Source organism: Orcinus orca, chromosome 19, assembly GCF_937001465.1.
Source record: "Orcinus orca chromosome 19, mOrcOrc1.1, whole genome shotgun sequence".
Lineage (NCBI taxonomy): Eukaryota > Metazoa > Chordata > Mammalia > Artiodactyla > Delphinidae > Orcinus > Orcinus orca.
This window is the reverse complement of record NC_064577.1, coordinates 38,988,984-39,012,650: the sequence shown is the minus strand read 5'-3', so window position 1 is coordinate 39,012,650 and position 23,667 is coordinate 38,988,984. Positions and strand designations below refer to the sequence as shown.

General features: G+C 44.1%; 1 protein-coding gene across 1 annotated transcript in view; it reads right to left on the bottom strand.

Annotated features, from left to right (window-relative positions):
• EFTUD2 (elongation factor Tu GTP binding domain containing 2) overlaps positions 1 to 23,590 on the bottom strand; it is a 32,946-nt gene extending 9,356 nt beyond the window's left edge. Inside the window, exons 1-14 of the mRNA XM_004285965.4 lie at positions 23,450 to 23,590; positions 20,321 to 20,429; positions 17,463 to 17,628; positions 16,727 to 16,805; positions 14,335 to 14,410; positions 13,788 to 13,853; positions 12,991 to 13,026; positions 11,764 to 11,854; positions 10,753 to 10,835; positions 8,597 to 8,763; positions 6,042 to 6,166; positions 2,527 to 2,590; positions 2,052 to 2,142; positions 453 to 588 (exon numbers count right to left, since the gene is read on the bottom strand). Coding sequence (XP_004286013.1) covers positions 453 to 588; positions 2,052 to 2,142; positions 2,527 to 2,590; positions 6,042 to 6,166; positions 8,597 to 8,763; positions 10,753 to 10,835; positions 11,764 to 11,854; positions 12,991 to 13,026; positions 13,788 to 13,853; positions 14,335 to 14,410; positions 16,727 to 16,805; positions 17,463 to 17,628; positions 20,321 to 20,425 — 1,285 coding nt within the window. The 5' untranslated portion in view covers positions 20,426 to 20,429; positions 23,450 to 23,590. The remainder of the gene's footprint in view (positions 1 to 452; positions 589 to 2,051; positions 2,143 to 2,526; positions 2,591 to 6,041; positions 6,167 to 8,596; positions 8,764 to 10,752; positions 10,836 to 11,763; positions 11,855 to 12,990; positions 13,027 to 13,787; positions 13,854 to 14,334; positions 14,411 to 16,726; positions 16,806 to 17,462; positions 17,629 to 20,320; positions 20,430 to 23,449) is intronic.
• Between the last annotated feature and the right edge of the window lie 77 nt (positions 23,591 to 23,667).

Genomic DNA, 23,667 nt, shown 5'->3' with positions numbered 1-23,667 from the left:
TTTTCCCAACCAGTCTGGGGCTTGTTTTACTACAGCACCTGCCTTCTGCGTGACTAAAATACGAGAAAGAGAAGCTTGGGGGAAAGAGAGATTGGAGTCTATAACCCATCTCCCAAGTCCCAGCCTGGGGCTTTTCCCACTATTTTACCACACCCACGAGTCCACCTTCCAGACTGCCCTCTGGCAAAAATACCAGAACCTCAGAATCTGCCTCCCCATCCCCTTTACTTGCATGTTCCTCCTGGTAGGGAAATCTAATTGCTTTTGTTTTCCCAAGATAGAATTCTTGGTACCATCCTCTAAGCAAAGCAGCTAGGAAGAAACCCAGGTGCCCTGCATCCTGACCTGCAGTTTACTTAACAGAGGCTCAGATCTCCAAACACCACTGTGGGGTAAGGAAAAGGTCCCCATGATACATGTGGAGGAAATGGTGATGATGACGAGCTCCTTACCTGTGAACTCGCCAAAGAATTTTTTGCAGACCAGCCTGAGCAGGGGGCGGATGTTCAGCTTCAGCTCCTCCTTGGTCAGGTGGATGCCAAGCTCATCCAGGGTCCTCGGGAGGCTGGTGTCCACATCACCCACGACCTGTGACAGAAACAGACACCATGTTAGCTCGAATGATAGCCCCAGTGTGGTGGTACAGAGGACAAGGGGGGCCAAAGGGCAGGAGGAAGGGTCACTGCACTGGGTTCTCTTCTACAGGGAGAGCTCTTGGCAAGGATATCAATTTGGTTTCAGGGAAATCTTTGGTACTTACACTTCAAACCAACAGTGGGTGTAGCAAGCTCAGTTAAATGCCCACACCAGCCAATAAACCTGGCCCTCTCAAACGGACTGTCAGTGCTGCCCCCCGGTGTCCAAAAAGCAGTATCTCACCTCACTCAGGAAATCCCTTACCCTTCCTTCCCTATTTAGAGATTTCTCAGATTTAGAGGATCACTGCACTGGAAGGAACCAAAAAAGGTCACCTAGCAGTCCATCCGCTGTCAGGATGGGGCCAAGCTAAACCGTCCTCAGCAGACTCAAGGACTCTACGGAGACGGACTCTATAAATTTCTTCTTTAATCCATTCTGGTCTCACACAAGATACGAAGTATTTTCCAGCACTAATAAATTTTAATCGTGGTACTTTGTCTTGTTGCTATGTTTTACTGTTTTGTCAGTGGAATGGCCACACACATTTTGTGTATGTGTGTGTGTTCACTGTGCACAGTGCTTATTAAACACTTGCATAAACACATAACATTCATAAAGTATAACTGTCTTGGGAGAAAGGTATGTATGAAAATTCCTGTATAACATTATTACCCTTTTAGGTAGCACAAATTCATACAAATGCAATGTTATATTCTTTTCTTTGGAGCATCCCACATGTTTGTTTGTTTGTTTATTTATTTTCATTGGCGTAGAGTTGCTTGGAGCATCCCACATGTTTAACTACATCATTACCACTGTCTGATGCACCCTTTTCAATCTGACAAACATCACATACATACGTGCCCAGAATAGTCATTAGAATCAAGCTCATACAGCCATTCATTTAATGGCTACAAAATACTTCATTTTATGGGGTGTACCGTAATTCATTTAATCAGATTCTCACCGATAAACAAGTATTTCCAGTTTTTTCCCCTTTTCTTGCTGGTATAAATAACACTATAACATATATATATATTTTTTTAAAATATATTTTTATATGTGTATAAAAGTAAAAACTAGAGGACGTTCACGTGAAACAATTATATCTAAGTTAAATCCCCATAACTGAAACTATAATTTCTCAGGTGTCACATTCTTTCGAATAGTCAAAATCTTTGTACATTTCTCCAGGCTGTGCCTTTTCTTTTCTATCTTCCCCCTTTACTCTGATCTCAACAGCACTTAGAGGACTGTAGTGTTCTAGATCCAGAAGATTGGTGACCAACCTCCCTCATACTGAGTTAATACAAAACTGATCAGGTTCAGGGGCAGGGCGAAGACCAAGCTCACCAGCTCTTCCACCTTGCGCTTAGAAGGGCAGACCTGAGCCAGGGGCCTGACACACTCACCTGAGCGAGGATCTTATAGAGGGGCTCCAAGATAAACTCCACGAAGCTCCTCTGGGAGCTGCTGGTTGGGGCCTTTTTGGTGAACTTTCGCCTGAAGAGATCAAGAGTTATGGGAGACCCAGGAGGGAGAAGGCAGTGTCACCAACCCCAAGGGTGTATTTCCTAACTTCTGAATCTGGGCAAGGCCAAGTCTTGAGGGGAAGGAATGTGTGAGATCATACAATCTCCAAACAGAGACTCCTGAGAGGGCATAGGTTATGACGCTCATGAATGCCTGGGCTGAGCTGTGGAGACTTCAAGGGAAATGGCCTCTCACCGTGTTAGAGCTCATGAAGTCAGCTCACTTAGAGGAGAAAAGATGGTAGTTCACGTCTAATAAAAAAGTAGGTTTTAATCTTAGGAACTCTTTGTCTGTCTGCACTTACTGGGAAAATGGATCACGCCACTACAGAGTCACTTCCTGCACTCTACTTACGTCTTGGGGTTGAAGTAGATGTCACCCCAGAGTCTTTTAGCAAATTCCTGGTAGTTAATGTCACCTATAAGAGAAGCCATACAATTATAGTCTACTCAGCAAAGTACTGTTTAAAATTGTTTCATGTGCCACAAGTGGTTTCTAGCTGAGGAATTCTTGCACCTTCCCCTCCAAGGTCCAGACATTTGTTTCAACCCAGGCAGGCAGACAAGGATACTGAGGCACAAGGGACACGACTGGTCCAAAGTCAACAAGGCGATGCTGGAGCCAAAATGAGCACTCAGGTAGCTCCATCTCCAGCAAGCCTGTGCCTGAGCTATGGACAAGGATACAGTTTATATCCTTTCCTTTGATGCAACAGGCTCAACTGCCTACATGCTATCCTGTGTGTGCACCTGTTACCGCCCCTTCCTGCAGTGGATCTTAGTAGTTCCTTCATTCCTTCCTGACCCACAGAAGCTCTACTCCGCTGCCAGTGTGGGCAACCTCCCAGCTGCAGCACCACGCTGAGGCTCCGACTAGCCCTCAACCTCTAGAAAGTGCACACCCAGCCCTCTGGAGAGAAAACACCAAAGCTAACCGTGGTGTCATCTTTTACCAATTGATATTTTTAGCTTGACTGCAACTGCAGATCCTCATCAGACTGAAGTAAGCAATTGTGGCTTTTAAAATTCAAGATCTTCTGAGTCCAGAGCTCCTTTAACATTCAGTTAGCTCCCTGATATCACCAGCTGTCTCATGGATGTTTCTAACCCAGATGTCAGACTGCAATCTCTTTCTCGAGAAGCCACAGAGGAAATTCATCACCTTTTCCCTAAAGCCACGTTCTCTCAGACTTCGCTCCCTTTCAGTGAGGCCATCATCGGCACTACAACCAAGCTCAAAATCTTTGTTGCCCACTTGGTTAACTACCACGTTTCCCCTTCTTTCCCACATTACTTACTTTCATCCTCTCTCCTCTGTGAACCGCTGTTTCTTTTCCACACCTCTATTACTGCACTTAACGTACACTGTATCATAATCACTGGAGTGAGCTGCCCGAGCACTCACAAGAGCCAGGCCTAGTGCGTAACAGACGTTTAATACATGCTTACTCAAAGAATGAGTGCACACCTCTCCAATCCCCCTGCCCCCTTTCAACCTCAAAGATAACATCCGGCCAATAATCACAATCCTGTATCTGCATATTGGCGAAAATGTCTAAATAAGTGTCCCTTCCCTCATCCTTTCCTCTCTGGCCTATCTTCCATCAGCTTTGCACATATCACCCCACCCCAATCTTTACTAGTTCCTAACTGCCTACAGGATAAAGTCTAAATTCCTTAACCTCGCATTCCAACCCTCCCCACTGTGGCCCCAGCCCAGCCTCCCAGTAGTTTTACTTGAACTCTTCTCCTGGATGGAACAGTCCACTATTCCTGAACAGCCGCCCGTGGGCCAACACCACCTGCCTCCATGCCTCCCCTCCCAGCCCAGCGAGTCTGGACATCCTGGCTCCCCACTCCACCGTCAAAGCCCCATCTCCTTCACGCAGCCTCCCCTGGGCCTTTGGAGCTCTACCTGCCTACGGCAGCCACCAGGCACTAAGCCTACACCACCTTACACTGTCATTCATCACTGTGGGATTCTGTCTGCCCACTGGATGAAGTTCCCAGGAGCCAGAGATTATTCATCATGCCTTGTGTTCCTAGTAAGAAGACATGGTATCAATTTTGGCAGGATGATGTGATAAAAAAAGCACCAAAGTGGATTCTAGTCCCAACCCCATCAGTAAGTTCTGTGTCCCTGGGCACAGTTTTCCCACATGTAAAACGATGGGGAATGACTCAGTGATCTCTGATTCCTTCCAGTGCTGACTTTCTAGAAGTCCATACGTGGCTTTTCATAATGATGCTGGGGCTCACAGCTGGCTTCTTCGGAAACTAACAGTGGGTTCCAAGGGTGAGTAATAATCTCTCCTGAGGCTCAGAGCCATTTTCAGTCAGAAACTGAACCGTCAATACATTATAATTATAGAAACAATCTTGGATTTTGCTGCATATGTTGATACAAAGAATATTCAGAAACATAACCTGGAACTTTGTTCAGGTGAATTTCATTTACTGTCTGTCCATCTATACATTTTTTAAAAAAGAGCCATTTGGAAACAACCAAAATATATGTCTAATGATGAGAAAGCAAATAAGTTATAGTACATCTATACAGCGGACCAATAGGCAGTTACATAAAATCATTTTTTTTTTGCGGTATGCGGGCCTCTCACTGCTGTGGCCTCTCCCGTTGCGGAGCACAGGCTCCGGACGCGCAGGCTCAGCGGCCATGGCTCACGGGCCCAGCCACTCCGCGGCATGCGGGATCTTCCCGGACCGGGGCACGAACCCGTGTCCCCTGCATCGGCAGGCGGACTCTCAACCACTGCGCCACCAGGGAAGCCCCATAAAATCATTTTTATCAATAAATTTTAACAGGCAAATTATTGTGATCTAATGCTAAGTGATTATTTACCTTATGCTATTATACTATATGTATATATATATATATATATAATGATCTCTTTTATGTAAAACACTGAACTGAGAAAGAAGGAACTATCTCAGAATGTTTGCAGTGGTTATGGTAATGAGGTTATGGGTGAATTTTGTTTCCTTCACATTTTACTGTATTTTCCACTTTTCTAAATAAGGATGCAGTAAATATGTACGTATTTTAAAAAAGACCAAGTTTCAATTGGTCCATTATGTTCACCAGAGAAAACGTTTCCACGTTTTAGAGTAGGCAGGACCAGTGACTGGAGAGAACACTGGTGCCCCAGCACCAGTGCTGACTAGCTGTGAGGCCTCTCACTGAGCCTGTCTCCTCAGCTCCAAAAATGGGGGTGAAAAAGACCTCTGTGAGGAAGTACAGACACACAGGCTGCAGACTGACACCCAGGACATGGTTCCTACTAGATCTGAGGGAACTGGGGAGGCACAGAGGTGGAGCGCACGGGAGCCTCTTGAGAGTTGGGGAGCTGGTCCCAGGGTTCTGGTGTTGTGGCTCCAGGGGCCTATAAAATCATTCCACTGGACGTCCCAGTGGGCTGCAAATCCAACTGGAGTTCTCAAGTGGGTCTACAAAACTTCTGCCTGGATACAGTTGGAAAGACAGCTAGAAGCACAACCGGTGAGAGAAATTCCATCTCTGAGAAAGAGGCCTGAATGGCTTTGGGGCCATGGATAATTCCTTCTTGACAAAATCTGTTTCACTCTAGGAGAGATTCTTATTCCTAACTTGAGCTCCCTCTTCACCCATTTCTTCCCAGGCACCTTTATCCTTCTATTTATTGTTTGGAAAGCAGTTAGCCTGAGGAAGGAGCCTAGGTGCCAAAAAGAGCCCCAGATGTGAAGACAACACTTGATAAAATGCCTCCCTCCGACAGGGAACTCTGGCATGAAGCCCATTTCTAAGCCATTCAGCAGGAAAGGCACACATGACTCTGGGGAAGCTGGAGAGACAGACTGCCAGCCAGAGCTTACCAAAGGTGTCAGCGTAGATCTTGGCAAAGGAGCCCAGTGTGAAGCAGATGCTGTACTGGGAGCTGGAGAAGCAGACGTTGCCCAGGAGCGGGGAAAGGATTAGGTTCTCGTCAGTGGAATACATGCTGAAACAGAGACAGCCGTGAGTGCAGAGCCAGCTGGGCAGCAATGCCGGCGTGATGCCAAGGGTGAAGGGCGCAGGGACTCAATATCACAGCTTCTTTCCAGCCCTCACCCTCAGAAGGGGCTTGCGTAATACACTCAGCTTTGCCAACAGCCTGGTCCAAGAAAGTGACATGATGGAGCTGTACCCTAACCCCCAGTAACAAAGTGATTTCCCAGAGCTGGAAACATTCTGCGTGATCTTTAAGAAGTTAACTGCGCCGGGCAAGGGGAAACTTGGAGGACAGAGACAAAGACCTTGGAACACAGGAAACTAATCTAATGTGATAAGATTAGAGAAATCCAACATTTTAGAGAAATCTCAATTTCACAAACAGAAACACCAGTGTAAGTAAATGAATGAACGAATGAATGAATGAAGAAAAAGCAACTCTGCCCCCTGCTCTCACTGCCCTACTCTTTATTGCCGTGTTTGGCTTTGCTTTACAAATTCACGTTAAAACGTTCGGTCTTAAAAGCCATGCAGAAGCCACAGCACCCCAAGTTCACTAGCATTTATAACAAAACCAGCTGTACACAGGGATCAAATCCACAACCCTAGCCTTTCTGACACCCTGCTTTACGGAATTTCTTTTCTTTTTAAAAAATATTTATTTATTTGGCTGCATCAGGTCTTAGTTGCAGCGTGCAGAATCTTTTTAGCTGCAGCATGCGAACTCTTAGTTGCGGCATGTGGGATCTAGTTCCCTGACCAGGGATCGAACCCGGGCCCCCTGTGTTGGAAGCGCAGAATCTCAGCCACTGGACCACCAGGGAAGTCCCTGGAATTTCTTAATTTAGAAATAAAAGTACTGGCTTATCAAGAGTACTCCCCTACCATACTCCCAAGTTACGGTCCCCAGGGGCAATTGCTTTCAACTCTTTTAAAGGTGCTTCTAGAGCATTCACCTCGATATTTCTAAATAATATGTTCATGTTACTATTTCTTTTTATTTCTTTCTTTCTTTCTTTTTTTTGGCTGCATTGGGTCTTCATTGCTGTGCGCGGGCTTTCTCTAGTTGCGGCGAGTGGGGGCTGCTCTTCGTTGCGGAACACAGGCTCTATCTAGGTGGCGGGCTTCAGTAATTGTGGCACGTGGGCTTAGTAGTTGTGGCTTGCAGGCTCTAGAGCGCAGGCTCAGTAGTTGTGGCGCACGGGCTTAGTTGCTCCGCGGCATGTGGGATCTTCGCGGACCAGGGCTTGAACCCGTGTCCCCTGCATTGGCAGGTGGATTCTTAACCACTGAGCCACCAGGGAAGCCCCATGTTGCTATTTCTTGTTTGGTGGTTGAGATGTGACTTCTTGACTTCCTACTCTGGTAGATCAGGATTTAGCCCTGTCCAAGCCGTCCCCGCTTTAGAGAAGTTTATCATTTCATCTTTTGGACTCTGGCCATTATATGGGCTCCAGTCATTCTCAGCCCTTCCAGTGACAGGGAGAAGATACCCCTGTTGAGAACCAGCATTACAAACTGGGGGGTGGCGGGGGTGGGGTGTCTGAAGGTGAACCTGTCCCCGGCCACGAGACTGTCCCTGATCCTCAGCTGGAGAGGAATTCTCTCAGGAGGACAGCCTCCTCCCAGGTCCTTCAACGGGCCTCAAAAAGTCATCCAGTACATCCTTCAGCCTACAGATAAAACTGTCTTTAAGAGTATATTTAGGGAGTTCCCTGGCGGTTCAGTGGTTAGGACTCCACACTTCCACTGCTAGGGGCCCGGATTGGATCCCTGGTGGGGGAACTAAGATCCCACAAGCTGTGCGGTGTGGCCAAAAAAAATTATATTTAAGCTATTCTTCAAAGCCACCTTGGTACTATATTCTAAGGTCTCCCAACCATCACTCATAAACCCCAAATCCATCTTGTTGAAAAGCAGCTTCAACAAGAAATAAAAGCCAACAGTTCCTTCTCTTACTGAGTCTGTACCAGTAAGATAATAGCAGCTAACATTACTCACCAATCAGCTACTGTCTGCTGAGCACTGTGCTAAGTGTGTTACATTGGCTGTCTTTAATTTCTTGTAACATCTCATTGGGCAAATATTACTAGTCCCTTCTTACAGAAGCAGAAACTGAGGCTCTATGAGCTTAAGGACTCTGCCCAACTTTACATGGTTGGTTCTGTGAAGACGAGACTGATTCTAGAGCTCAGGGTACTGACTGCAGTACTAAACTGAGGATGTGCGGCGAGCTGCATATCTGGTTAAGGAGCAGAGTTAACGAGGCCAAGGCGGTGGAGTCAATCCCTGCAGAGCCACAGAATGCGCCTCTAGCTGTGTCCAACAAGCTTGTCAATGCATGCCAAGGAATCAGAGTTGCCCCCAGAGGTGTTCAAGGTTAAGATTTATAAAAACCAGAGTGCCGAGGACAGGAGGTCCACTCCCAGGGTTCCTCTACCTTATTAGTCCGTTGACCTCATCTACAATGTGACGCAGCTTGTAATAAGCATCAGTGGGGGGCAGCTTCAGCTCCAGGATCAGCCGGTCAATCTTGTTGATGCACACGGTGACCGCCAGCCTCTCCTGCACGGCGTGCTTGATCAGCCGCTCTGTGTTCAGCATCACCTGAGAGACACAAGGCTCAGAAGGTGGTGATGAGAGCAAAGAGGGCAGAACAGTCCAGAGCAGGGCCAAAGAAGGTGCTATTTAAAAATATGAAGAATGTGGAAAAGAGGAAATAGATTGTTGGGGGGAAGCAGAGGGTATCTTGCCCAATGGCAGATTCAGGAATTTTAAGAGGTGACCTTGCAGGATTGAGAAATGAATAAATACACTGATGATGTTGGGAGCCAGGTTTCTCAGTGCCAGAGAAGGAACCAAGGAAGGCTTGGGAAGAAGCTGTGGTGCTGAAATGGAATTGTGGGTATTAGGATAAATTGATTTTTTTCTTCTCTTCTACTGTGTTAATAGTTTTTAATATGTATGTGCAGAAACAGTTACAGATACGTATGGGTGTATATTATCTGTGTTCAGTGGAAAGTCCTAGAAGCAATGTGTCCCAGTAGCAATGAACATACTCTGGTCTTTGTTTCTAAGTATCTGTCCTCACTACAAGGAGCTGAAGCTCTATGGAGAAATGGCTGATTCCAGGATTGGGGCAGGGAAAGTACAAGATGAGTCTAGGACATCTTTTTGTGCCTGAAAAAAGACAGGCCATGTCAAAAGGATAAAGGAGCCAGCCTGAAGGAGTTCTCACTAGCCAAATCTGGGATAACTAGAGTATCAAAAGATATAAAGATACTAGTGGATTATAACCGACCGAGTAAAATAAAAATCCATGTATCCATATGGATAATAAATAAGCAAATGGAGAAGGGAAATCTCTTCCTTACAACAGAATTCCAACCAATAAATATAGAACAAATAGTAAGAGTTAGAAAATCACCATTTGCAACTATTATATCAATAAGCTAGGAATGACCAATGGATGGTAAAACTGGTAAAGTTTGATAAGGAATAACATGTATACATAGACTCAAGGTATCGCCCCACAAATCAGTTATTACAAAGGGGGAAACAGTAACTTTACATTGGAGAAGCCTGGCACACCCACCTTAACCAAGTGATCAAAGTTAACATCACCATCATGGGCCTTCTGATGTGATGGACTAGTAAGAACACAACTGTGCTGATATAGTATTCCTGCCCCGAATAACCTGAACCTAATCATGAGGAAACATTAGACAAACCCTGATTGAGAGACAGTCTACAAAATAAATGGCCTATATACTTCAAAAATGCCAATGTCATAAAAGACCAAGAAAGGTAAAAGAAGAATTCCAATTAAAAGAGACATGAAAACTAAATGTTATGCACCATCCTGGATTAGGGAAAAAAATTCTATAAAGGACATTATTGGGACAATTAGTGAGACTGACTAAGGTCTACAGAAAAAGATCTGTACAACAATATTGTATCAACGTTGAATTCCCAGATTCTGGTAAGTGTATTATGATTATGTAAGTGAATGTCCTTGTTCTTAGGAAATACATTCTGAAATATTTTATTTTCAAATGGTTCAAGGGGAAAACACATACGTGTGAGTGCATATGTACATGTACAGACAAAGAATTACAAATAAGGGTGTTCTCTGTACTACTGCAACTTTTCAGTAAGTTTGAAATTACTCCAAGATGAAGTCAATTTTTAAAAAGGTAACCCTGGCTCCCTCTGCTGGCTATCTCACCGATGACAACATGAATGAGGTTAGCCAAATTACCTAATCTTTGGGCCTTTTAACTCTAATCTCTCTTTACCTTAGACAAATTCATTAACATTTAAAACTCTCCTCCCTCCCTTTTATTTACCTTTGTCATTTTTGTGTTTCTGAATGACAATGGGTCCTATCATTTTGAGCTTCACTGGGCAGGGAGTGAGGGACTCACTGAGAACTAATTTTGACTTTCATTTGTTGCCCTAATTTTAGAGCAAAGGTGAGCCTTAATCCCACAGACTCTCACGTTCTCTAATTCCCAGCTCACTCAGAGCTCTGGGCATTGTGTGCGGCAAACATGACAGGGAAGAGGGGTCCTGAGGGAACTGACGCAGACTTACGCCCTCAGCAGCATCGATGAAAAGGACCACTCCATCTGAGATGCGCAAGCCAGCTGTGACCTCGTCAGAAAAATTCACGTGTCCTGAAAAGCAAATACCAAGTAAGTCGCCACTTGTGTGGTGGCAGGATGAGGCACGATTAACTTGTACGTGGTCTGTGGGGCACTGCAAAGCATGTGAACCCACAAATACCGCCTTCTCTTCTCCCCACAGCTCCCTGCAGTGTGCCAAGTTCTACGTTAGAGTCACATCCTTGGATTACGCTTTTATACAGGAGGCCCCCAAACATAAAGAAAGCATCTTATCAAGGAGGGCACAACACATTCAACTCGCAGACTAAACCAGTCTAATCAGCAGTGAACAGAGTTCTGCGGGACAGAAGACAATTTGGAAGCAGGAAACAGGGCAAAGGAGGGCCTGGAGCACGTGAGCCAGTTCCTGGCAAGGTGGTGCTGGTGGGTGCGGGTAGGGGTCAAGGGCTGAGAGGTACAAGGGCATCGGGCATCTGATGGGGCAAAGAAGACCAATCTGTCAAAACCCAAATTTTCCTATTTAAAAAAAGGGAACCCTGAGTTGGTCCTTCCCAAAGAGAAAGTCAGCCACAGGGTGAGGTATGCTGCTTCTATGGTAACCTGCATGTCCCCCAGCCATCGGTGCGTGCTCCCCTAGTCTCCTTCAAAAGACTGAGACTGCCTGAGGCCGGGACCATGTCTAACTCAGCTTTGTTGCCCCAATGTCTAGCATGGGCTGACACAGGCTGAAATGAGTGAGTAAGATTCCCCCAAATTTAAATCTTCTACAGCAGAGTCAAGAGAGGAACAAAATAGAAGGCCTGCAGCACACTGCTGGCTAATTAACTAGTTAGAAGCAAAGGAGACAGTTAAAAAAGAAAATTAACTCAATGAAGGCAAGGGAATGTAAAAACAAAGACATAATGCTCTGCTCTGTTCTGGAAGCAAAAGAAACAAACAGGACAGGGTTCTGATGGTAAAAAGTCAAGGCATGTCCTACCTGGAGTGTCCATGATATTGAAGAGGTAGGATTTTCCTTTGGTATCTGGCAAGACTACTGTCACAGGAGTACTCTTGATGCCAACACCCCTCTGAAAGTCGCAGAGAGAAAGAGGGCGAGAGTGATCAAGGCTTCTTCCCATGCAGGAGGGATTCATTCTGCTCTTGGATCTTTCCAGTTGCTAGTAAATTACACTGATGTCTCTCCTTGTAATGGGTATGATTTTTACCTAGGTCTCTAACCAGAATGACCTTAAAGATGAACAATCTTGATGTTAAAAAGCACTGGGGCGTGGGGGCGCGGGGTGGGGATTTGGTTCAAATACAAAAAAGTAAAAATAAAAAAATGAACAAGCTAGCAAAGCAGTATTAAACCTTAATAGAGAATCCAGAGTCCTAAAATCTTATCCTCCTCATACACTGTAAACAAAAATAATTTAGCACAGTACAAGTAAAAAGAAACAATCTGCAGCACTTTAGGTTTTCTTAAAAATATATTATAAAAGCTGTAACAGAAAATAAGTATTAAAACAACTCCAGTCAAACATATAAATAAAAAAACAATAGTTAGTATCTGTTGAGTGCTTAACATATGCCAGCACCATTCAAGGTTCCTTTGGTTAATCACAGTACTTACACTCTTGTGCTTTCCATGTGGTCATTTAAGAGAGACAGAAATAAAGAAGAGGGGGAAACAAGGGATTAGAGGGGAGGGACAAAGATCCAGATGGAAAGGAAGACCAACCAGTAGGAATGGGAAAGACAAAAATGCATGCTCACTCCTTTATACAGAAGAGAAGCACAAAGAGAGACGAACCCATTCTCCAGGAGAAGCTACTCCCAGAAAGATCAACATATGGATGGAGTCACGTTACAGATTTTAAGGACGATGTCATTTTAAAAATCATGTTTAGCTTCTGCAGAACTTACAGCATAAATGTACACATGACCTCTTAGCATTTGCCCTACTTGGCTAAATTAAATCCAGCCCAGGATAGGAGGGTCCCCCCTTTTACCCTACAGTTTGCCTACCCAGCTCTCTTTCAAGTTATAGATCATAGGATGACCAAGAGAAGCAGGGAGATAAAGAGATGAGGGGTGGGAGTGAGGGTGGGGAGGTGTGTGGTATGGACCAAAATGTTACCGTAAAGCTCTTCTACATTCCCTACAAAACTACTACTGCTGGGCCTGCTGTGGACAACAATCAGACTTCCAAAGGCACACTTACCTCTTGCTCTGTGAAGAGGATGTCAGTGTAGCACAGCTTAAAAAAAAAGAACTGTAATTACCTCCTGAATTCAGACTCCTCTCCCACACAAACCATCAATCACTTTCCCTCACCACCTCCCAGCTCAAGGGTCTCTGCCTCAGGAGGAGAATAGATGGAAGAAAACAGGGTACCCCTACAGAAATTTCAGACAATGAGACCAGCACCCTCCCAGATGGAAAATGCTCCTGGGTGTGTGGTTTTTTGGGGAGTGGAGGAAGTCGCTAAAGACCAGGTATGACGGAAGAGCTAAATTATATCAAATGCACTGAATTTTTCACGGTGGTACAGGGAGACACATCCGGCCTTCATGGGACCCTGAACGTCAAAACAGTCAATCTGGCCAAGATTGAACATTTATTGCACTGAGACTTGCAGCCCCACTTGGCCTCATTCACAGGCGCTTAACTTTATCATGAAAACAAGGTCCAATTGTATTATATTTATAGAGAGGCTATTAATACTATGACAGGAAAGAATAGGCTATCGAAGTCAGGATATATCAGAACAGAGGAGGGATCCCAAGCACAGAACAGATCATCCAAAAATACTGCGCACTAGTATTTCTATGTTTCTAAGAAAGCTGAAGTTATTTTCTTAAGGTCTATTAACAGAAATTACAATTATAAAGCAGCGTATTATATGCATCATTATTTACAGTGAGAGTGGGAAGGTGGAAGAAAGGGGAAGGAGAGAGACACCCATCCCTGTATATTCTGAATGGTTCATCCTAAACCTTCAACAGAATTTCTACTCACATCTTGGTCGTAGCGCTTTCTGATTTCCGGGTGAGTCTGCTCTATTAAACAATCTACAAAACATGTCTGAAAGGGAAGAGAAAGTTAAGTTCTGCAAACCGCAGAGAAAAATCTACTCTACGCTTCTCCCAGTTCTCACTACGTCACATAATTTAGGGGTGAAGAGAGGAAGAAGAGAGCAGGGAGGATTATGGGACAGCAAACAATTAACATGAAGCCACAGGATTATTTTCAAATGAAAGATGAAATCTTTCTTAGACAACCATCCCCCAGGAAATGAAAACTTATAAAATCAGAGTAAGGCTCAATTTCCCCTCTTCTGTCCAGATGTAGACACAAGGCTCAGGCATGCAAGTGGCTTAGCTTTCCATCTGCTGCTCAGGAAAAGCTAGAATTTCACAGCTCAGTTTCACAATAGGCATGGAGGCCCCCCAGAGTGAGGAGGTCCAGCCTTATGGCCTCAGACCCCAACGTGTGACTCTGAGGGCTGAAAAAATGAGCAGAAACGAAGAGCAACCCTGTTCCAAGTAGCCGAAAGCTCTCTCACCTTGCCATGGTGGAGATGACCACAAAGGGTCACATTTCTGATCAGCTCCGAGTTATCCATCAGGTCTGCCAAGAAACTGAAAGGAGAAGGGAAAAGAGCAAAAGGGACTTTGCCAAAGGTTTTCAAATGGGGGGGGGTGGTACAAAGGTGTTTTAGGTATTTTCGGCCAGGAACAACTTTCAGACCAACTGGAGAATGCTCAGAGGCAGAAGCGAGTTTCTACCTCTATACGGTTCTGTCTTTGGGAACGGAACGGACTTATTCATGAGGAGACACGACCTGTGAAACGTCATGGAGATTTCAACAGTAAAATAATGAAATTTGAAAAGCAAGCAAGAAGAAAAAACCAAATACCAGCACACACATACATGAGTACTGTTCAGTTCAAAACATTCAGGCTAGATGTTATACATTTATACCACTGATGCCAAGGGGACTTCAAATCACTTTGGGAGCTTTGCTTCTGAAACTGCCGTCACAGCTGGTTAACAAGGCTTTCAAGAAAACCTCATCTCAAAAAAAAAAAAAAAAAAAAAGAAGACCTCATCTCATTAATGATGAGCAGAGGAGTTCCATTCTGATCAAAAGCAACCCTGCCTTTCTTGCTTATCATCCGCATTACTTATGGTAAATAGCCTTCAGCTGACTTCTGGCTCTGAAAAATCAAGCCTGCTTTCAAAGACTGGAGATTTTTTTAAAAAATCACCACTGAGAACACAAAAGAATGTGACGCAAGTTCTGAAGAAAACTGAAAGGTTGTTTCAAAAATGTGTGAATGGGGCTTCCCTGGTGGCGCAGTGGTTGAGAGTCCACCTGCCGAGACAGGGGACACGTGTTCGTGCCCCGGTCCAGGAAGATCCCACATGCCGCAGAGCGGCTGGGCCCGTGAGCCATGGCCGCTGAGCCTGCGCGTCCGGAGCCTGTGCTCCGCAACGGGAGAGGCCACAACAGTGAGAGGCCCACGTACCGGAAAAAAAAAAAAAGTGTGAATGGGGGACTTCCTGGTGGCACAGTGGTTAAGACTCCGCACTCCCAAGGGGCCCAGGCTCGATCCCTGCTCAGGGAACTAGATCCCACATAAGATTCACATGCCACAACTAAGGAGCCCACCTGCCGCAACTAAGGAGCCCGTGAGCTGCAACTAAGATCCAGTGCAACCAAATAAATAAATATTAAAAAAGAAAAAAAAAAGTGTGAATGATGGCAGGTGAGCTGACCATTTCAGAAGGGACCTTACTCCTTCGGACATACAAGATGTCAACATGTTTTAAAAAAAAAGTTTCATTATCTAATAACGGGCCACAAGCTCCTCAATATATGAGAGCCTTATAGTTGCATTTCATCAATGAAAATATTTTCAAGAACAGTTTGCAGTTTGAGGAGTCTAAATTATTCTACACATATCTACCTACCTGTGCCTCCTTTTCAAAATAGAGTTGTTATGTTCCCAAAACACTTAGCAACCATACCGTGTCAAAACAGGCTCTGGTGGCCCCAACACTGACAATTATAATACCCAATTCTGTCTCAAAGGCTGGCTTCTAATACCAAACTAAAGGTTTGGAAGAAGAGAAAATGGCTGAGATCCGGATGAGAGCCAAGAAGAAAGTTAAGATTGAGCCTAAATATCTCAGCAACGATATAAGCTGAAGGAAAATTTTGGCAAATTGTAGGAAGAGATTTTTGCTTTCACAATAACTCACTGGCGCAGCACCATGGATGGACCTAGAGATTATTATCCTAAGTGAAGTAAGCCAGACAGAGAAAGACAAATATCATACGATATCACTTATATGTGGAATCTAAAAGAAAAAAAAAAGATAAAAATGAGCTTATTTACAAAACAGAAATAGGCCCACAGACAGAGAAAACAAACTGACGGTTACCGAAGAGGAAAGGGGAGGGGAGGGGAGGGATAAATTAGGAGTTGGGGATTAAAATATACACACTACTATATATAAAACAGATAACCAACAAGGACCTACTGTATAGCACAGGGAACTATACTCAATATTTTGTAATAACATATAAGGGAAAAGAATCTGAATCACTGTGCTGTACACAACATTGCAAATCAGCTATACCTCAATTTTAAAAAATTAAATAAATAATAAAGAGCTCAGGGATATGCCCTTTTACCCACCAAAATAAATAAATACATAAATAAAGTTGAAATCTGTCAGACTAGATCTGGCAGCAGGCAGCGACAGAGCTGAACCTGGTCACAGAGAGAAGTCGGCAAAAGGACTCAGGCACAAACGGATGCCATTGCTCTCACCACCACCACCCCAAAAATTCACTGGTTACTTCAACCACAAACCACCTCCTACCTCCATGAACAAACTGAACCTACAATATTCGTGCAGAGAGGCTGCAAGACCTTATAACTTACTCCATTTCATATACCGTGACAGGTAATGTCTGCTCCATCAGAGTGAATTTCTTGGTTTTCACCGGTTTAATAATGGGTTCTAGGAGGAAAAAAAAAAGTAGTGATGTGCAGGTAGGCGTAAAGCATAAAAATACAGAGCCCTATTCCATTAGACTGAGCTTTCAGAATGGATGATATACGACATCAATTTATGTTGTTCTCGAGGACCACTCAGGTTGAGAAAGTTCTGGGAACGCTGTTTGGCATGAGACACTGAAAGATCTTGAATTGTGGACTGAGGTGTTTGGACTTCATTTTGTGGGAGGAAGGGAGAGGGACTGGATATAGGATGAGGTCAATGTCAGTTCAAAATCTCTCCTTGTATTTATAAAATGCAACTACTTCCCAGAAGATCAATGAAAATTATTAAGGAAGTGGAAAATAAGCATTGTGAGGACTAGTTAAAGAAACTGGTATTATTTGGATGGAAAAACGTATCAGACCAGAGGGAGAACTTAAAAACAGTCTTCAAGAACCCAAACAAGTATTAGATAAAGAAAGAAGTAACACTTATTTGCTTGGTAACAAGCTGTTCTGTTGAATATCAAAACAGGGTTAATTGAATCTCAATCCAGAAATACCACCTGAAAGAAAAACTAGTCAGTTCATTCACTGAACTTTCAAGACTGCTGATGCTATGAAATGAAGTTTTCTAGTTTCGATTTCACCTCTCACAGCCCAGTGCCTCCAGACTCACCTGTGAGAGGCTGGGTGTCCTCCTCCTGAACTATGGTCTCCACTTCAGGACCATATACCTCCTCAGCTGTGGGGTAGTACTTCTTGTCCTCATGCAGCACCACCTCCATGCCAGGGTGGTCTTCATCATGATCTCCCAGCTCGTCGTCATCATCATCATCATCGACCTAAAAGCAAGAGACGGAAGGAGGTTGGAAGAGGCATGCACTTTTCCTGCTCAATGACTCATACACTACATGAGTTAAGAGCAATGACTTCACATGCCTGACAGCTTCTTATTTTGAGTTCTGTGCTACCGTCAGTGGGGCAGGTTCCACTCTTGCATGATCCTTCACAAAGAGAAGACTGTAAGCCATGGGTATGGATGGCTCTCCTGATTCAAATGGACCCTTTCTTAAATGCAGGCCATTGGTCACAAATGGATCAAGCTTGGAGGCACTTTTCTGGATATTGCCCTATGCCTCACATATTAGGAATCCCATAGGACGGGAGTTCTTCGAGCACTATTCATCTCTGTGTCCTTGGAACACAGCATGTTAAATGAATGAACTCTCTCTACGTATTCCTGTCCCTGTTGAATACTTCCAATAACAACAGTACTCACTCACAAGACAGCCCAGTTCCCTGTTGGAAAGTGAGTCTCTGTAAATGACATCGAACTCACCTCCTTATAAATTAAAACCCACAGTCACAAGCAACACTGAACAAAGTTATGCCCTCTTCTCCTAAAAAGTCTTTCAAATGATTAAAAGTGGCTACTACATAACCCTTTATGTTCCAAAACACCCTGGTTAATTCATTCGCTCAACAAATATCTGCTGAGCACTTACTATGTGCCAGGCACTGTTCTAGGTATTGGTAATATAGCAATGCAAAAAAGAGAGGTGAGGACATTTGAGCAAAAATCTGAGGGAAGAGAGAGTAAGTTCTACAAGTATGTGGGGAAGAGCATTCTAGTTGGCTGAAACGGCAAATGCAAAGGCTCTGAGTCAAGGGTACGCTGGCAACTTTGAGGATTAGCAAGGAAGCCAGTTCAGTAAATAATGGGGAGAACAGTATAAGCTGAGATCTCATAGGAGGTGATCATGTAGGATCTTCTGGATCATTCTAAGTAATCTAACTTTACTCTATGACAGTGCTTCTCAGCCAAAGACAATTCTGTCTCCCAGGGAACATTTGGCAATGTCTGAAGACGTTTCTGGTTGTCACAGCTGGCTCTGTGTGGGGGGGACCTAGTGAGTAGAAGCCAGGGATGCTGTTAAATATCCTATAAAGCGCAGGACAGCCCTTGTAACAAAGAATTATCTGGCCCCAAACCTCAATGGTACCGAGGCTAAGAAGTCCTGTTCTAGCAGTTCTGAGCAGAGGAGTAATATGATCAGGATTTTGTTTTAAAAGACTCACTCTGGTTCCCATACTGAGATATACTAAAAGGAGATTAGTTGGAAGGCTACTGCAGTGATACAGGAGAGAGATGGCAGTGATTGTGGCTTATGCCCAGAGGAGTAGCTGTGAAGATGGAAGGAGAGGTTGGATTCTGCATATATTTTAAAAATAGAGTAAAAAATGTATTCTAGTGAATTCAGAGGAGGAGTGAAAAAAGAGAGACAAGGTTTCTGATCTGAGCAACCGGGGAGTGGCCCCGTCTTTACTAGATGAGGAGGACTGTAAGAGGAGGATGGAGGCAGAAGCAGGGGACAGGGGATGGGGAAGCTCTGTGTTTAGGCCTTAGATATGCTAAGTTTGAGATGCCATATTAGACATCAAGTAGAGATGCCAAGTAGAAAGCTAGACATACAAACCTGAGGTTCAAGAGAAAGGTCCAGGTTGGAGATATAAATTTGAGAGTCCTCAGGGAATAGAAGGGATTTGATATACTGGATAAGATGACCAGGGGAGTGAGTGTAGATAGAGAACAGGTATTAGGAATGGAGCCTTGGGGCCCATTGACAGTTAAAAGGTCAGGGAGATGAGGAGGAACCAGCGGCAAAGACTGAGAAGGACCGGCCAGAGAAGAGAAGGAAAACCAGGGGATTCCCTGGAAGCCAAGGGAAGAGAGTATTTTAAGGAGGGAGGGATCAGCTGGGCCAGATGCTGCAGACAGGTCAAGCAGGATGAGCACTGGGTCTGCGGCAGAGGTCACCGATGACCCTGACAAGAGCAGTCTGTGTGGAATGGGAGAGGCAAAACAACAAAACTTGGATTCAGAGAAAATGGGAGGAGAGGATTTGGAGACAGCAAGTAACAACTCTTTTGTGATGTGCCGCATTGGGAAACAGGGAAATGGGAGGTAACGACAGGGGGCTATAGGGTCGTGAAAGGATTTTATGATGAAACAACAGCATATCTGTATGCTGATGGGGATGATCTAGTAGGGAGAGAAAACTAATGACATGGGAGAGAGGGGAGAATTGCTGGGGTGAACATCTAGAGTAAATGAGAAGGGATGATGGAAAAATCAAAAACACTAGTTCAAAAAGACACATGCACCCCCAGGTTCATAGCAGCACTATTTACAACAGCCAAGACATGGAAACAACCCAAGTGCTCATGAACAGATGACTGATTTAAGAAGATGTGGTACATGTATACAGTGGAATATTACTCAGCCATAAAAAAGAATGAAATATTGCCATTTGCAGCAGTGTTGATGGACCTAGAGAATATCATACTAAGTGAAGCCAGACAGAGAAAGACAAATATTATATGATATGACTTATATGTGGAATCTAAAACACAACACAAATGAATCTATATACAAAACAGAAACAGACTCATAGACACAGAAAACAAATTTATGGTTACTACTTTATTGCTTTCTTAAAAAAGAGAGATGAAAAAAGTATATATTTGTTTTACCTCATCAAGATCTTTGGTCTCTCTGCCCAATTCATCATCATCTTCATCAGAATCAAGCTCTGGTCCAATATAATTCCCAAACTCATCATACAAGTCAGTATCCATGCTGCTAAAATTCAAGGAGAAGAGTTAGATGCTGGCAAGGTAATCAAGGCCTCCGCCCTAGCCTGTGGCTGACCATATCCCACACACAGTCTCCTCTCCAGTTACATCAACCCACTGACTGCTCCTCCAAAGCCCTGCATCTTCCCCTCCTGTCTGTTCCACTCCTGTTTCTGTTTACATATACTTCACCCACTTCTTTTTTCTAATACTAAACAAATTTTAATTTTAAAATAAATACCAGAAAGTTGCAAAAATAGTACACATAACTTTCTTTCTCCTAAATTATTTGCAAATAAGTTGCTGACACAATGTCTCATCGCCTCCTCATACTTTAGTGCAGCAGTTGGTAAACTATAGCCTGTGGCCAAATCTGGCCTGCCAACTGTTTTCAAACAGTCCTAAAGGTACGATGCTTTTTATTATTTTTAAATAGTTGAAAAAAATCAAAAGAATAATATTTCATGACACGTGAAAATTAATTATATGAAATTCAAATTTCAGCATCTATAAAAACAGCATTATTGGAACACAGCCATGCTCATTCTTTTATATTGTCTGTGGCTGCTTTCACACTGTAACAGCGGAGCAGAGTAGCTGCCACTGAGACCATATGGCCCACAAAGTCTAAAATATTTACTATCTAGCCCTTGACAGACAAAGTTTGCCAACCCCTGCTTTTAGTGCATGTGATTCCTACAAACGAGGACATTCTCCTACATAACCACAATACAACTATCAAAATCAGAAAACACTGACATATTACTACCACCTAACCCACAGGCCCCCATTCAAGTTTCACAGACTGTTCCAATAATCTCCTGCACAGCAAAGGAGCCAATCCAGGATTCCATGTTTGCATTTAGCTGTCATGTCTTTAGTCTCTTTCAATCTGGAACAGTTCCTTGGTCTTTCCTTTGACTTCTGTGACTTGAAACTTTTGCAGATTATAGGCTAGTGAGTTTGTAGAATGTCCCTTAATTTAAGTTTGCCAATGTTTCCTCATGATTAGATTCAGGTTATGCATTTTTTGGCAAGAATATCACAGAAGTGATGCTGTGCTCTTTTCAGTGCATCTTCTAACAAGTGGCATATGATTTTAATTTGTCCCATCAGTGGTGATGTTAACTTCACCACTGATTATGGTGGTGCCTACCAGGCCTTTCCATTGTAAAGTTACATGCTTTCTCTTTGTAATTAATAAGTATTTTGTGGGTTGTCTCCACTTCAATTCCAGAAATTCTACTCAAAGTAACAGGTCAAATACCACCTCCTTCAAGCCTTCCTATAGCCTCAATTTCTCACTCTCCTATACTGCTGTAGCCTTTAGTGTCTTTATCAGCATTTAATTCTGTCATGAATGGTAGTTAACTATACTAATTACCCTCACCAACACCTCTACAGCTTACAGTAATAGGCAACAGACCAGAGTGTGGGTTAATGGTCAGGGCTCTGGAATTGGAAGACTTAGATTTGAATCCCAACTTTGTCACTTAATAACTATGTCATTTCAGGTTATTTCACCTCTCCAAGCTTGTTTCTTTAATTGGAAAATAAAGTGATTAATCCCCATTGCATAAAGGGTTATGAGAATTAAGCAAAATAGGCTGTGTAAACAATTTATTACAGTTCCAGGCTCAATAAATGTTAGCTAGCATTATTTTTTGGCCATTCTTGAATACAGGAACCCTGCGTTCCTTGTGCCCACCTGCCAATGACCAAGACAGCGCTTCACCTAAGTAGAAACTGGATAAATGTTAACTGAACAGAATGTTTAATTTTGAAATACTGATACTTCTTTCATGAGGTTAATCCCGCCACCTCCCTCAATGCCCCTGTTGAGTGCTAACTGTGGATAAAATAGAGAATTAAGAGCTCCAAGCACTAATAATTAAATGTAAATTATTATAGAAACTTTCATATGCATAGAGATTCTTTTTACTTCCAAAGAGCTACCACATCTGTGCACATTTCATTCTCCCAAGACACCCATGAAATGACTGCAGAAATTTTTACAGAAGGCTGTCCATGGAACAACCCACCTCATTTCTGCTTCAGGGCCACTGCACTTACTATTCTCTTCCAAAATGCTCTCCCCTTGGGCATGTATACCTTGTTCCTTCATCTCACCCAGTTCTCTACTATATAAAATGTTACCTTCTCTGAGAAGCCTTCCCTTGTCACTCTAAAAAAAGCTCCACCTTGGGCTTCCCTGGTGGCGCAGTGGTTGAGAGTCCGCCTGCCGATGCGGGGGACGCGGGTTCGTGCCCCGGTCCGGGAGGATCCCACATGCCGCGCCATGGCCGCTGGGCCTGCGCGTCCGGGGCCTGTGCTCCGCAGCGGGAGAGGCCGCAGCAGTGAGAGGCCCGCGTACCGCAAAAAAAAAAAAAAAAAAAGCTCCACCTATACACACCTTCTCCAACCCCCACTTTCACTGTTTTATTATTTTTATTAACATTTATCATTAACTGACACGTATCTATTCGTGTATTTACTGTCATCTCTCCAACTACAGTTGAAGCAAGGACTGTTTTTTTTTCACTTAGAACGGTGCCTGGCACAAAATAGAACCTCAATCAGTATTTGCTCAATGACTAAATGAGTGACTCCAACAAGGCACCCAGAAGATAGCTGACTTGCCCACAGTTGCACAAATTAGTTAATTTCGGTACCAAACTTCACCGCAGCTTCCCGCTACAACGCTCTCCAAGAAAAACAGAGTAAGGACGGAGAGAGCTTGGTAGAGAAAGGGTGAAGGCGGCACAGCTGGAAGAGGGACTGAGACAGGTGCATGGACAGTGCAAGAACGACCCCTACCCCGGGAAAGGGTTTTAAAGATGGACAGGAAGGAACCCCGGAATCTGTGTGTGTGTGAGGGCGGTGTGGTAGGGCCTTCATTCCCTTTCCCGCCTCATCTGTAAAGTGAAAGGAGGAGATAGCATATAACGTCTCCTCCACATCTGCCATTATTTAATTTCCCATCCCACAGGAGCAACCTTCCCATGCCGTGGACCCGCGTCAACTCACCTCCCGCTGCTCAGCCAGAAACTCCGAGTAGGCCGCCGGAGACCGCGCTTCCGTCCAACGCCGCCGCACCGCCTGCGCCCGCTGTTCGGAAGGACCCCGCAGGCGCCGCGGTCGCGTTTCTGCCTCGGAGGACAGCCCTTTGCCTGTGGACCAGCTCGGAAGAATGCCGGCCGCGGACACAGGAACCTGCGAGGCGGAGTTGTGGGTTCCCAAACCAA